Source organism: Triturus cristatus, chromosome 3_2 (assembly GCF_964204655.1).
Source record: "Triturus cristatus chromosome 3_2, aTriCri1.1, whole genome shotgun sequence".
Classification (NCBI taxonomy): domain Eukaryota; kingdom Metazoa; phylum Chordata; class Amphibia; order Caudata; family Salamandridae; genus Triturus; species Triturus cristatus.
The window spans coordinates 777,815,792-777,832,226 of NC_140584.1; the positions used below are offsets into that span (position 1 = coordinate 777,815,792).

General features: G+C 41.2%; 1 protein-coding gene across 1 annotated transcript; it reads left to right on the forward strand.

Moving 5' to 3' along the window:
- Positions 1–706: 706 nt before the first annotated feature.
- On the forward strand, positions 707–8,241 carry LOC146858091 (gamma-crystallin-1-like). The gene is made up of 3 exons (XM_085648851.1): positions 707–770; positions 6,375–6,617; positions 7,906–8,241. The coding sequence occupies exons 1-3, from the start codon at positions 762–764 to the stop codon at positions 8,179–8,181; spliced, it is 528 nt and encodes a 175-aa protein (XP_085504977.1). The 5' UTR covers positions 707–761; the 3' UTR covers positions 8,182–8,241.
- The last annotated feature ends 8,194 nt before the right edge of the window (positions 8,242–16,435 follow it).

The following is a 16,435-nucleotide window of genomic DNA, read 5'->3' on the forward strand; positions in this document are numbered from 1 at the left end:
TGACGAACGTTATTATCATTGTATTTTTTGTGTTCGGCTTGCAGTTCAAGGAGTGGGGCGACGCTCCTCCACCTTAGGGGAGGAGCCACCACTCCTCTCAAACACAACTCTGCCCTCTGAAGTCTAAAGTGAATATTGGAAGGGAACAGTGCTGGGAATGCAATACATTCCGCAGGGTTGTCTTCCCATCTGTGCTGCTTCCAGAAAAAAATACAAACACCATAAATGATCCTGTTATCTAAGAAACTTTTACAGCATTACAATTTTATATGTTTGCCCCCGAAAGTTCAAGCTCAGACAGCTGAATAAATAAACAAAACGATCACAGCTGTGGAGTGGGCAAGCACTTTCTTGTGGAGGCACACAGCTTCTGTCCCAACAAAATGTCCCTCTCTAGTGATGTTCACAAAATGGTCTGGTGGCAGCTGTACTGTCAATCCAGAGCAGAAAAAGTATGATACATATCCAGAAAGATTTTCTTTGTTGAACGTTTTCTGAAGCGCAATAGGCTGCTTTTAACAAATGATAGAACAATGGTGCTTTTTTAGTGTCCCCACGCAAAAACCTGCTCAGCAAAAACGAACAACGCCATTATCTCCAATGTGATGGCAGTGAAAGTGGTACTATGCGTGTTTTGTCTCACTGGACAGAAAAAGCTGCACTGAATTGTTCTCATGCAGATAGTGGCAGGTGAAGATGTATATAAGGGCTGCTGTGCGCCCACCCACAGCACCAGGTCTCACAACCATCCAGCAGCCACCATGGGCAAGGTAAGTAAAGGATGGCCATGGATGTACATTTATAGCTGTATGGAAACATTGTCCAGGGCTTACTCTCTCACAAAGCACAAACATTAAATAGATGTGAAAAATATAGTTGCAACTTTTTAAAACTTTATCTCGGGTTTTCCAGTTTAACAAATCATGGATTAGAGGCAATGATTGTAAGTGCGGTTCAACAGTTTACATATGTAAGCTTAGAGTACTGTCCCTCTTTGGCCTTACGCTATTTTAGTTCACAGTACAGCATGGTTTTAGTCATGACACACCAACATCAAGATCCAAATTGCAGCAGCACATTATATGGAAGTGGTGAACTGCCACTACCTTTACTCACCCGAGCGGTACTTTACTCTTCAGATGTCTACGTTTCTAAAATGCAATCGGTCTCGGTTTTTATATCTTCATTTTCATTTCAGCCTCCCATAGCAGCTCTTTTTTTTTTTAGTCAGACCAACCTCACGTGGCTGTTTAAGTGTTTTAAAAACACAGAGGATGACAAAATACTACAAAAATAGGTTGTTCACAAAAAAACACCTAAGACTTAACACACAAGGATGAAATCTCCGATACAAGCAATAGAATCACAAGCAAAAATATTTTTGATGGAAATTTGGCCAAAGGGTTTTACAAATGTGAGAACTCTGCAAATTCATAAAGTTGCAAAATGTGTCCCCTTAGTTGATGTTTCCAGGTGGCATTTTCATTTTGTGATATTCAGATTTTATTTTCCAAAAATTGAATCTCCATCAGTTGGTCTGGTTCTTTTAAATAGAGACAATGAGAAGGCAGAACGCTGCAATATTTACTTATTCTGTGTAGGGTGGAAGGGACTACAGTCCTAGTGGCGGCTGGTGATTGCAAAAATTGATGAAACGGGAGAGTAAAGACCCATATACATTCTTATCCCAACTCAATAGTGTTGTTTTTAGGAAAGGCTGAGTGGGGAGCTAGAGCTCTAACCATGGGGTCAAATACAGATCATCAGCCTTGTCAGACAGCTTAGTGGATGTATTAGTGCCATTTGCCTTCCGGCCCAGTAAGAGCTAAGACGCCTGTGACTGACAAGATTTCCTTCAAACCTTCACCAATGTTACCAGTTCATTCTTAGCACAATTGTTATCAACTCTCATTCAGCCCTCCACCCATACACTCTCATTCCCCCACTGAACCATACACTCCCATCCACACAGTCACCCATTCTGCCACTCTCCACCTCACTCATACTCATTCACACACTCAATCATGCATTCACACCTACCCTACCACTCATTCATCGAATTCACATTGGCTCACACACTCACTGTTTTACTTTCATTTATTAAAATATATTGTTGAAGGGCAGCAGGTTGCATTTCAGTCAATTCATGGTTTTTTAATGAGCTTTTGTCTACCTATTATGTCCACAGTCATCTACTCAGTTAATTGTTCAAGATAATTTACTAATCCATACACATTCAACAAATCATTCACTTTCTTCTACCTTCATCAATCACCTACCTACTCACATTCACTCATCTGCATCTAGCTTCCCACTATCATTCGCCCAATTCATATAACCAGTCATCACATTTACATACCCACATTTACAGAAACACGCCAAACATCACTCACTGAGTAACCAGCTACAGTAGTGGCTTTGCTAGTGCTTGTTTTATTCTCCCTGCAGATTCCATCTTGATGGCCCACCCACCGCCCCAACAATACGCATATATAATGTGCAAGGGAGACAGAACAAGCATATGCAGTCGTGACAGTAAAGAGCTTAGCCATGACCTCATTGGTGCTGCAGAGGAGAGAGAGCAGCGGGGAACAACCTTTACAACGTAACTTTTACAACGCACTACACTTACAACGCATTTTTTACAACGCAAAATCCATTACAACGCACTACACTTACAACGCATGACACTACAACGCATTTTTAAAAACTACCTTTACAACGCATTCCATTACAACGCCTACCATTACAACGCATAATATTACACTACACTATCCAACACTTTCCCTACTGTTGCACCCCCTGGAGATAGAATAGTAATTTTTACCCCTATACTATCCAACACTTACCCTACTGTTGCACCCCCTGGAGTTAGAATAGTAATTTTTAGCCCTATACTATCCAACACTTACCCTACTGTTGCATCCCCTGGAGTTAGAATAGTAATTTTTACCCCTATACTATCCAACACTTACCCTACTGTTGCACCCCCTGGAGTTAGAATAGCAATTTTTACCCCTATACTATCCAACACTTACCCTACTGTTGCACCCCCTGGAGTTAGAATAGTAATTTTTACCCCTATACTATCCAACACTTACCCTACTGTTGCACCCCCTGGATTTAGAATAGTAATTTTTACCCCTATACTATCCAACACTTACCCTACTGTTGCACCCCCTGGAGTTAGAATAGTAATTTTTACCCCTATACTATCCAACACTTACCCTACTGTTGCACCCCCTGGAGTTAGAATAGTAATTTTTACCCCTATACTATCCAACACTTACCCTACTGTTGCACACCCTGGAGTTAGAATAGTAATTTTTACCCCTATACTATCCAACACTTACCCTACTGTTGCACCCCCTGGAGTTAGAATAGTAATTTTTACCCCTATACTATCCAACACTTACCCTACTGTTGCACCCCCTGGAGTTAGAATAGTAATTTTTACCCCTATACTATCCAACACTTACCCTACTGTTGCACCCCCTGGAGTTAGAATAGTAATTTTTACCCCTATACTATCCAACACTTACCCTACTGTTGCACCCCCTGGAGTTAGAATAGTAATTTTTACCCCTAGACTATCCAACACTTACCCTACTGTTGCACCCCCTGGAGGTAGAATAGCAATTTTTACCCCTATACTATCTAATACTTACCTTAAATGCAATTTTATATTATGCGTTGTAATGGTATGCGTTGTAAAGGTAGTTTTTAAAAATGCGTTGTAGTGTCATGCGTTGTAAGTGTAGTGCGTTGTAATGGATTTTGCGTTGTAAAAAATGCGTTGTAAGTGCATGCGTTGTAAAAGTGTGCGTTGTAATGTCATACATCCGAGAGCAGCAGTTAGAAAAGGAAATCAGACAGGAGGGTGAACAGATTTTTACTTTCTTCTCCCAAGTTACTCGTGCTGTGAATTTTGAGGCAGCTGCTGATCTGGTCATGTTGCTGGAAAAGGTCACGTTACCACAGCTCATTCTGATGACGAATGGGCTCCTTTTATGACTTTAAATACAGTACATACAAGGTGACCTGAAACCACAGACTAACTAATATGTGTGCCTGTGACGTCATCCGCATGATTCCTAAGTCCATCCTTTTCCCATCCCATCAGAGGGTGGGTGTCGTCAGTGAAGCTTGCTGGACAGACCTCAACCTGTGGGGAGATAGTTAAAGGTGGGGTAACTATTCCTGAGTGACATGTAGACATATAAAGCCCTGACTTGGAAGCGAAAGGGCCGAGGTTGATTTTAATTGGGACTCTAGGGGAAGGTGACGTCTCACGGCTGTGAGAAAAGGCAAGGGCTGTGGTGGGTAAGCCCTAGCAGCGCTCAATCAGGCACATGCTCACTCAGGCGCAGAAGACCTTGTAAAAAGTCCAAACAATTCCTACTTTTCGGACCTTCATTTTAAATTTGTATATTTAAATAAGCTTTTATATTAGGAAGCCATTAAAGGTGTGGGGGCGCAGCCCCTGCACCCTTATACTGGACCACTGCAGTACAGTCCAGAGAGAACAACATCAGGCCCCAGGGGCACTGCATCATGGTGACACAAGCTCCGGATAAATAACTTGTCCATGCGAAGCTTGTTTGGCCCACGGGACTCCCAGGGGACCAGTCGCACTGATACAAGATACAAGTTCATGCGTAATTGATATATACAAGAGTAAAAGTTGGGACTTAATCGGACTGAACATTACTATTTTAATGAAAAGTTAATGAAAAAAATACTAGGCCTCAGTGCTTCGTTTGCGCCAGTGGATTCAGGTCGGGATCACCATCACTCATTTAGGGAAACGCTCTTATTTTTCCTCTACAGGCTTTGATCCAGAGTAAGAAAGAAAAACAAAAAGAGGGAAAGGAGGAGGAAGAGAAATACTGAAAAAATACGACAGAGGGAGAAAACAGGGATGAAAAAGAGCTTGTAAGAGTGAGCAGCTAAAGTTGCCGGGAGTGTCATCTCATAGAATAAACAGGCTTAAGGTAGAATAAGGACAATGCACCCTTGGTATTCAGCACCCTGAATGTGCCACCCAAGGGTTTCTGTGCAAAACTTTGGGCCCTGGCACTTATTCTGCCAGGCCTCTAAAGGATTACCATTCATGAAACACAATCTCTGTGTAATCGGACGTTAAAATCTATTGTATCTTGGGTCCCACATACATGGCCAGAAGCTTTTATTTAGACAAAAACCAATGTGAAAGATTGTCCGCCTTCACATTCCAGTACGGTGGACCTATTATCTCTTATATTACCATCAGCAGCCCCTATTTTGAGATTTTTATCTTCCACCACTGTGTAACGGACTTATTACGAGTACGGCTGTCCTGAGACTGCCATACTTATAGTGGCGGTCCGACCGACCTACTCCGACCGCCATATTCCGAGTACGGTCGATGCAGCCTGCTACAACACAGCTGGCACTGCCAGGACCCTGGATCCTGCGATGCAGGCGGTGTGCAAAGTGGGGAGGAATGGAGGCATTGCCAATCCCTGCACCTCTGTCCATATAACAAGTTTCCCTTCCGCACACCTTTTCATGGCAGTGATCACGCCATGAAAAACCTTGCGAAAAGGCAAGGACGGGGCCCCCAAAAGGCCCCAAGACAAATCTGCCCCTGGGGCTTAGTGTGGGGGGACCTGTTGTGCCCCCCTACAATTGCACTTTCGTGCATGCACTGTGTGGCATGCACAACATGGTGCATGCTGTACAGTGCATGTAATGCAGTAGGCTCTCTCATGGCTGTGGTCTGCTTGTTAGGCTCTTCTATGAGCCTAATAGACAGCCGCTGTAAGACCGGCACTGCACTGACCGCCTGCCCGCCCTGGATTCAACTTGAAATCTGGTGGGCCGGTGCACCACGGGCTTGGCAATCTTCCTGGGACTGCATCAGTCCCAGCCGAAGATTGCCGAAATCGGAATAAGGCCCTAAATGAGGTGAGATCCTGGAAGATGACTGAGTGAACTTCTGATTTTTTGATGGATGCCCCTTTCCAGCCATTTTCTTAAGCAGGCTCTGTCTGGAACTCTATGGAACTCTTGCTAAAATTACTGTAAGCAATAATGTCATTGAGTCTGCTTTTCCCTGCAATTAATGTACTGTTGGAGATATTGGATGCAAGAACGTGGCCCACTAGTGCCAGGGATGTGTGGCACCATACTGTGTGCCCTATGAAAAAGCACTTCACAAAAACCTACTCCTAATGAGAATTGACAATTGAAAATTACTTGAAAGGGAGCTGCTACTGGTTTACTAAATTCTCAGAATGAAAACATTGTAAATGTATCACCAAAACCTTCAGTCCTATCACACTATGTCCTCCATATTCTGTATTATTAAATTGTCTTTTTGTCCACAATAGATCATCTTCTACGAGGACAGGAATTTCCAAGGCCGCTCCTACGAGTGCAGCTCTGAGTGTCCTGATCTCAGTCCTTTCTTCAGTCGCTGCAACTCCATCCGGGTGGAGAGTGGCAACTGGATACTCTATGAACACCCCAATTTTAGAGGACATCAGTACTACCTGAGGAGGGGCGAGTATCCTGACTTCCAGCAGTGGATGGGTTACAATGATTCCATCCGGTCATGCCGATTGGCCCCTCAAGTAAGTAGTTTATGTAGTTATACTTTAAACCTACGTCAGACACTCTGATCCACAGGTAATTCTTGCATGGCAAAGGCCGGTCTTTTCCTTGATGATAGAATAATAATAGAGAGAATTGTTTTGAGACTTCATACCACGGCTCCAATGTTATCTTGATATTGAAGAAGAGTACATGGATATTGACACCATTGAACTATGTGTACTTCATGAAAGGAAGAGAGAATAAACAAATAGAACAAACTCTACAATACAAATGTTGGATTCTTGTGGCACCCCCTTTCGTGTGTTTTTTTCTGTTTTAATGTATTTATGGTTTTGAACTAGAACCTGTGCAGCTGTCTTTAGCCAGAACTTCACTTGGTTTGGGATTAGATGGGTTACAGTGACTCCATCCGGTCATGCTGCTTGATACTCTCAAGTAAGTGGGTAATGTAGTAGTACTTTAAAGGTACGTCAGATACCCGGATCCGCAGGTAAATCTTGCATGGCAAAAGTGGGTGCTTAGTCTACAAGTTCACAAGAGAGGAAGTCTAAACTAATGTCACTGGGGAAAGGAAAAGGCATTGCAACAAAGCTCCATTGATGCCAGTTTGCTGCACTCCATCTTTCAAATTGTAAGTAGCTGCACAAGAAAAGCGTGGCAGTGATCTAATGTGATATAATGCCAACTTGTAAGGTAGGTTTCTTGTCCCTAGAACAAGATTTTCTTGCAAAAAGGTCCCTGCAAGGTTGGATGCGGGGCAGAACTATTGAAAAAGAATTCAAGAATTCGTTTTTTTATACTGAATGCACATGTATTTTCTGCTTACATAAGATCTGTGTTCTGACCAAGAGGGCTATGTGGACTCTGTATGAGATTCAGGAAATCTATTATTGATATCATATCTCATCCTTCATTTTTTAAAACCATAGTATGAGAAAAATGGTATTCCAGAGATATGAACAAAGGCCAACGAAAAATGTGAGCCACCAGTCTTAAATTTTCTGAATACTTTCCATTACTTTTACTATAAGCTTTTAGTTATATATTAGTCTACTACAACATCATAAAGCTGATATTTTGTGATATACGTCTTCACAAAAGGTTTTTTAGCACATGAATAATTTATATTTTGCTTATTTTTCTCATTTAAGACACACGTTTTGTTTTTAAAAAGCAAAGTAACCTGATCGTGATTGGAATTTACCCACCATACTGGAAATGTAAATCTAGGTTCTATTCTGTAACTTATTAATGTTTTAGAAAATGTTATTCCTAAATATTTTTCTCTTCTTGTTTTTTATCCAGCACCGTGGATCCTACAGGCTAAGGGTTTATGAACGGGAGAACTTTGGAGGTCAGATGATGGAGTTCTCTGAAGACTGTCCACAAGTTTATGAACAATTCAATTACCATGACATCCACTCCTGTAATGTGCAGGATGGACATTGGGTCTTCTATGAAGAACCCAACTATAGAGGACGTCAGTACTACCTGAGACCCGGCGAATACAGGAGATACAGCGACTGGGGAGCCTCAAGCCCCAGAGTTGGTTCTTTCAGGAGAGTAAGGGATCATTATTGAGTTACCTTGAATGTGAAGGCCAGTCTATAAAAGTACACAATAAATTATGTCACAATAAAATTCCCTTGCTTTGTGCTATTATTATCACCAAACTGATTGTAAACTGAAATTACCTTGCTGGGTGTATTCATATAAGGCCATATGTAGCATGCATTTTACCGGTTGCAGAATCGGGCCAATTGCGACCGGTAAAATGCATTTTGGTATGAATGAATTCCAATTTGCTATACAGTAACATGTTACCAAATCGCAATTTGGAATTGTGAATACATACCGATCCGGTGTTAGAAAGCGGTGTGTTTAGGGTGTCCCTTCCTAATACTGAATCGCAGCAGTATGTAAGAATGTTTTACAACCGAAATGTGGACACAAAACATTTGCATTTTACCACCTACTTCAAGTAGGTGGTATCCCATTTGGAAATTGGAAGGGGTCCCTTGGGGAACCCTTACCCTTTGGGAATGGTAGCGAAAACATTTTTTTCAGAGCAGATAGTGGTCCCAAGGAAAATGTGCTGCTTTAAAAAAAATAAAAAAATGATTGCTTTATTTAAAAGCTATGACTCCAGCAGGCCACCATCCCCGTGATTTTAGCGATTCCTAATGGGTTGTAAATTGCGACCTACCTCATTAATATGCATTTGCTTTTAGTTATTTTTTACTAGACATTGGAGATAAAGTACTTTTTATTAAATGGTATTTATAAGTGTTTTGATACCCGGTCTATTTTTGTGCCTGTGATATATGGTTGGATGTATGTGAGTACATGAGGAGTGTTTGTAAATTAGTGTACCAAAAGTGAATTATACTTTTTGACTTTTAGTCATATAACTGGCCCACACATATTCCATACCTTTCTCTTCAAGTGAGGACAACATTCACTGTACAGCTTTCATCACCTTGGAAAACACGGGTGGTCCATTACTGGTTTTGCTTTAGTTTAAAACACTCATTAAGACCCTACATTTACAATTGACGTCCTTACTTATTAAATGTATTTTCATTTACATATCTCACTGTAAATTAATGTCATTGCCATTCATTTTTCTGACACGGCCTAACATTTCTAGGCACACACTTGTATTTGCCTTCTTACTTCTCAAATAGCAAAGGTCATCACTGCCATGGTAACCAGTGGCAGTATCATCTAATCCCTGTCCAGACTCAAGTCAACAACTGGAGCTCAAACACCTAAAACATTGTGGCAGGTTCCCTGAAGTGCACTAACCCAGCCCTAAGCATGATCTGAATTTTAGACTGTGTGTTTCTCCTAACCATATACAGTTCAGTAAACCGCTGAACATTGAGTTATTCAGACTAGAATTTGACTAAGATAAAGAAGATACATATTGGGAGCTTTTCTTGCATCCAATTTGCTCAGACGTCTAGTGCTGTGTATTAAGCACTCTCTAGTGACTACCAGGTAACAACATAAAATAAAAGCTTTACTAAATAAAAGGGGTTTAACTGAATTGTCTTTAGTGCTTTCGTTTTTTTAACATTTACACTTTGGACACAATCTGCCTCTTCTGTTACTTCAAATGCCAAAAAATAGACAGTGAGATAGAAATCTAACTACAGGTTTGCATTTTACACAGCAAGTTAGGCTAGGGAGACTATTGCCCTTAAGGCGAGTCCCACTGGTTAGGATAGCTGTGTATACATCCACCGTATCATTGCAGTAAATCAGATCTGTGATCCAGTTCTTTGCGGTGGGGGTGGCCTCTGCCCCAATGTGCTGTAGCTCTTCTTTTATACATATATTTAAGAGGATCAACTTTGCACTTTACACTTTACAATCATTACCCAATTCTTGCTTCAACTCTATTGAATTTGCAGGTGTGCTGTCAACAGTTTGCCATTTATTCCATTACTTCTCTTGAGTCTCTGCACTTTATCACTGCATACAGTCCTTCGCAATGATTAGCAGCTGATGATTAAAGTAGTTGCACTACTCACTATAAAAAGTAGACACATCCATTTTAGCCATAATTAACTCTAGGGCAGTATACCTCCTTGTCATAGTTGGGCTTTTATATATCGCACCCAACATTGCCATCACGGGGGAGGGATTTAACTGGTCTTCCCTATTCTCCTAAATGTCTCCACCCAGTAGGCAATTACTATGTCAGGTGTAAAAAATGAGCATCAGTGTGACACCTCTGGCATTTTGCTGCTTCAGATCACCAGTGTTTATGAAAACTGTATGATGTGTAAAAAAGTATTTGAAAGAATTTTAAATTAATGAGTCTATGTTTACTATTCAACGACTATCTCACACAAAAAAGCCACCCGAGTGAATTTATATTATTTTACCATTCTACAGCATTTTGTTATTGCATGATTGCCAGCCTATTCCTAAACACACAAGAAATTTGATGGGATGTCCTCACACACCTACAGGTGTCATGCTTCATCATAGGCTATCCCCATGCTCCCCATAAACTACAGTTTGATGGAGAGCGAGCATACACTCTGATGTCAGGGAGGCACTTGTTTCTTGCCTAGGATCCATGAAATAGATTAACAAGCATTGGCATAGCCAATAGGTCTCGACTTTGGGACCTTATAAGTGTTTAACCATGCAACAGTTGCATAACTAAATACTTATAAGGTCCCAAAAGCGAGACCTATTGGCTAATGCAAGCGGCCGTGCGACCGCGAAAGTGAAAGTGATCGCGATCAAACATCAAAGCAACTGTGAAAGTAATCGCGGTCAAGCGCGGCGCGCGCACCCGCGCACATGCACTGTAGCTCTAGGCTGGCCTGGTAGCACTTTTTGGAGCCCTCTCAATAAGTCTCGCCAGACCAGCGCATGCGCTGGGTCAGGCGAGACCTAAAAATGAATGTGATAATACAGTCTGGTTTTTACTATGTAAAACACCAGCTCGAGATCTTTCACCTTCTAGATGCTGACAAACCTGACATCCTCCTACTCTGCTCCTGACATTCTTGCAGCAATTCCAGACAATTGCTATAACCTCCAGGCTAATAGACCTGCGGGTAAAATTGGAGGAGGGGTCGCAGCAATAATTCAACAGAAGCACAAATTTACATCATTAGTATCTGTAGGTATTCCCTCAGTCGACAGTCTTCTTTTAAAATTTGAAATTCACCACTCATCTTTCATATGTGTGCTATGTTATAGACACCCACATAACTCTCCTACATTCCCTCAGTTGTTCGGTGATATGATCGCCGAATTGGTGGTTCACCATTACCGAATTTTGATTATTTGCGATTTTAACTAATGGCCCTATGACGCACGAGAAAGTGCCTGCTCTATCGAATTCACTGAACTCTTAGTGGGCTTGAATTGCACTCAGCATGTAAAGGTAGCCACCCATATCAAGGGGCACATTTTAGACCAGGTCTGAACCGCTAACCTAGAAATTCCTCATCTACAGGTCTCCCCTTGTATATGGTCGGACCATCACTTTATTACCTTTGTTATTCCTTATGTCCGCCCTACTAACATTTCTTTGCCAGGAACTTTTATGGCCAGAAATTGGGGTTGGGTGGACATCAAAGAATTTTGTTCTTTGTTAACTGCCTCAGCCCCCACTGCCCTAGATGAGTCCCCTCACACTCAAGCGGAACACATTAACACTTGGCTGGACTCAACTAGAGATAGCATAGTCCCCTTGAGAAAAATTAAAACTAGGAGGCCCCACGATGCACAACGTTGGTTCTCCACAGATCTAATATGAAAGAAACTTGCACTGAGACAAGCTGAACGAAAGTGGCTGCACGACTACTGTCCCGCCAAAAAGGCCGCTTTTGTGTATCCATGGCGAGACTATAAAATTGCTATCCTTAAGACCAAAGCAGATTACTTCTCTTTTAAAATATTAAATTCAGCCAATAAAGCTAAGGACATTTTCTCTATTGTGGATGAACTTGCTTCATTGGATCGAGTCATGGCAAAACCTGTTCCATCACAAACTCTATGTAATTCTCTCAATTCTTTCTTTATTGAGAAAATTGCCACCATTAAGGCCAGTATTCCCAAATTTTCCTCACCCCTGATCCTTTCATGCTCTTATACAAACCCTGCACATCTAGATCAAATCCCTCTTATTACTCAAGACATTTTTTTTGCCCTACTTAAAAAGGTCTGCTCCGGCTCCCCCATGGATAGTTCCCTTCCGCACATCCTTCAGGATGTTTTTCTACGCTGCCCGGACCCTCCCTTACTACTTCTTAACAACTCCCTTGCTCAAGGGATTGTTCCAGACTCATTTAAAAGAGCAGAAGTCGTCCCCATCCTTACTAAACCTAGTTTAGATCCTTTGGTTCCTGGTAATTACCGCCCCATTTCTTTGTTGCCTTACCTGAGCAAGATTTTGGAAGCCCACGTTGCCAATTGTCTCAGCTCTTTTGTAGAGCAATGTCACTATCTGGACTCTCATCACGCAGGGTTCAGACCTGAACATTCAACTGAGTCTGTCGTCTTGGCAGTCCTGGATGAACTGAGAGGGGGAGGCTGATCAGGGCACTACTCAGGCCCTGGTTCTCCTGGATTTGACGCCGCTTTTGATACGGTCGACCACCATCTCTTAATCGACCATGTAGGCTGCGCCGGGATCCAGGGTCTGTCGTTGAAGTGGACCACTTCCTTTCTCGACAACTGCTCCCAATCAGTTCGCCTCGCGAATTTTTGGGCAGAACAAAGAAAACTGACCTGCGGGGTCCCACAGGGCCCTTCCCTCTCACCCCTTCTTTTTAACTTGTACATTTTACCTCTGATCCTGGCTCTGTGTAAAAGAGAGGTTATAGTTTTTAATTATGCCGACGATCTTCAGTTGGTGTTCAACATTGATTCATCTGCATCATCTGTTGTGAGTTTCCAATCCACAATGAATTTCATTAGTGACTGGATTATTATACATCAGCTCAAATTAAACCCTGACAAAACCGAGCTGATCCTCACTGGTGGGTCAGCCAACGCTTGGGACTCCAATTTCTGGCCTTCGTTACTGGGGAGCCCCCCACTCCCTGCTAGTTCTGTTAAAAGTCTGGGAATTGTGATCAGCAATGATCTAACAATGAAGGCTCAGATCGGTTCCGTGGTCTCCGGTTGTTTCTTTCATCTGCGGCAAATTTGAAAAATCAGTAGTCCACAGAGGCCCTGACTCAAGTCGTCCTTGCCCTGGTAATTTCGCGTATTGACTATGCAAATTCTCTGTACGCTGTTATACCAGCATACCAATTGCATCGGCTGCAACTGGTCCAGAATCAAGCGGCTAGGCTAATCATTGGTCAGCCGAAACACCAACATGTGAGACCATGATGCAGCGCGGAGTGCAAAATCCCTCCCTACTGTCACGGACTAAATGATCTCACACATGCACACTATCCATACATTCGCTGGTGGGGCCCATAACACCAACACACACTTACCATTAATCCGTGCAAGAGGCGAGTATCCTCCTGAGCGCTGAATAATGAGGGAGGAAGATACCACTTTACCCTAATGAGCGACAGACCTATAAACCCTTCTCATACTCATTAGGCCCTAGATTCCACATTTGGTATTACCCTCATAACTGGGACGGATCTGCTAGTTGCGGTTTAAGTGAAATACTAATACTCTAATTAACCTTTTCATTAACACATTTCAATGAATAAACAACCCAACTCATTTCTGTAAATGTTCAAATCCAAAATAATATTAATATTGCAGATTAAATCATTCATTTGATCAAGTTGCCATTCATATTTACCTATTCTGGCTAAAGTCGTCCTCTATGTCAAATCTGGCAGTCTCGCAAATCTATGCCCATCAATTTTAGCAGGTTAAGTTCATCAGGAATTTGGGCATTAATTCAGTCCGTCAAAGATTCAGGCTAACAGCTGTCCTGCAGTGTCACCGTCCTCTCCGTCAGCATATCATCAAGAAATCGAAAAGCGTGATCCGACGAATCTAATTACCTCTCTATTCTATCATAATTTATAGTAAAATTGATGATAACAAGTAACAAATTTTGGGCATCCGAGTTCGCAGATTGGACAATCAGGGATCATCCTTTTGGGTTCTCACAAAAGTGTTTTTTTGGTTATGACCCTTGCCAGTTCCGGTTCACACAACAGTCTTTGTTCAAATATATTTGGCTGACTTCCCAGGCTGTCCTTGGAAGGTACATGTTCATCTGGGGTCAGGTCCAGGCCACAGTTGCTAGCGGTGACGCATGCTCACTTCACCCTGAACCTTGAGCAATGGAGCCGGTTTCATCGGATACAGGAGTCAGCCATTTTGTGGCCACTCGAAATGGTCAACTTAAGCAAAGAAACACAAAAACGTAATTAATACATAGAAATGGCTAATTAAACGTTATTCCCTCGATAATACCCATATGTGTGTGTATTTATCTAGCCAAAAGCAACACTCAATGCGGTTTATGCTTACTAAATAAAGCACAAATCACAATTACATCACCAAAGCGACATGTATCATGCAATGTTCTAATTATCTATCATTAGTATGCGTACGAAATTTAGTTCACGTAATTAATTAGGCCATGCAGATGCAAATCCCACGGGTATTTCGATCATTAATAAGGTTGGTTAGTTATCTTCACATCACTCCAAACCCTTAGTACGATTATAATTAATTAATTAATCTAATTATTAAAATGACATGCAAAATGGGGTGGGTATACAACATTTTGCATAACCCGCTCCAGCAATCCCCCCTTTGGTGATTTTATCACCACACCACCCAATGATTTTGTTCTGTCTTTACGGAATCTTTAAAATGTTTTCTTGCTCTTAATCATAATTCAGTTTCACCCATTTCTTCTCTTTTTACTGTTTTATACATACTCTCCTTCCAATCTTCTAATGTTATCTCTTCCAAATCTCTATTTTGATCTTTGTCTTTTCTTTTTAATTTTTCTCTTTTTATTCTTTTCTTATCTTTCTTATTTTTACAGCACATACAACCTAATCTTATCATTAAAACTATACAGATTACACATGTTAATGGAAACAATATTTTACCTATAAGTGTACTACGTATTTTTACTAAGAAATTCTTAATAGCAGCTATTTTCTTTCCAATTCTATCCCAAACACTTTCAACCTCCAGTGGGGCAAGTTCATCATGCAATTCAGTGATATTCTTAATATAAGTTTTCAGATCTTTGGTTTCGTCAGGAATGTAGGTACAACAATGTTGAACTTTCAGCATTCCACAGACTCCACCCTCTTTTGCCAATAAAATATCAAGGGCAAGTCGATTTTGCATTACCATAGCACGCATGGCAACCATTTCAGTATTAACCAATAAAAATCCTCCAGCGGTGCTTGTTGACAAGCGATCCAATACAGTTGACAATTTTCTAATTTTGTTCGCATTCAGAGTTATTCCCACTGCTGGTATCAATGCTTGAAAAATATCACCTACAATTTCTGCCCAAGATTCTCTCTTGGTTCTAGCTAAATGATTACTTAAGCTATGTACACCATCTTCTCCTCTATCCATATGAAAGATTTTTGGAAAGACCAGGCCTACGTAACATGTGCCATACCAGTGGTCTGGCAAACGATAATATGCCCTGTTCCCACAAATAAAATATAATCCAGGAAAGACTGGATCTCTTCCACCTTTGAATCCCTATCCACCCATGGTTCGATATGTATCATGGTACTCACTATTGCCTAGAAAATAATTATCATACGCAGTTTGATTCCTTCAAATGCAAAATTTCCCTTTCTGAGGCCAATCTAAAGCTATAGTTGGACTAGCTTCTCCTTTCAAATGTTTTTCTTTCTCTATATCCCAGATTGTTTTCTCCACTTTCCCTTCTGCTGCTTTTTTTGCATTTTCAATCTCCTTTCCTCAACCATGTCTAGGAATGTCTTTTCCTCCTTCTTCAAACTGCATGTTAAATTGTTTCTAAAATATACTCTAATGTTATTTCCTTAGTTTCTAAAAAGAATTCACCTAATACCTTAGCAGGTTTTACTTTGTTCAATTTGTTATAGGAAGGCACTTGCGCAAAAATGTTATCTACATCTAAAAAATAATATTCTAATTTCCCTGTCTCATAAAATAAACTAGCTCTCACACTACAGGTTATACCATACGTTGCCGGAAGGTGATGATATATCACTCCCTCAGAAACAGATGCAGGTAACTGCATACATACGTAGCAGTCCCGTACGTCCATTGTCTTTACATATTCAAACAATAATTTTGAAAACACATTATTATAAAAATCTGTTATTGACCTGTCTTTATGCAAATAATT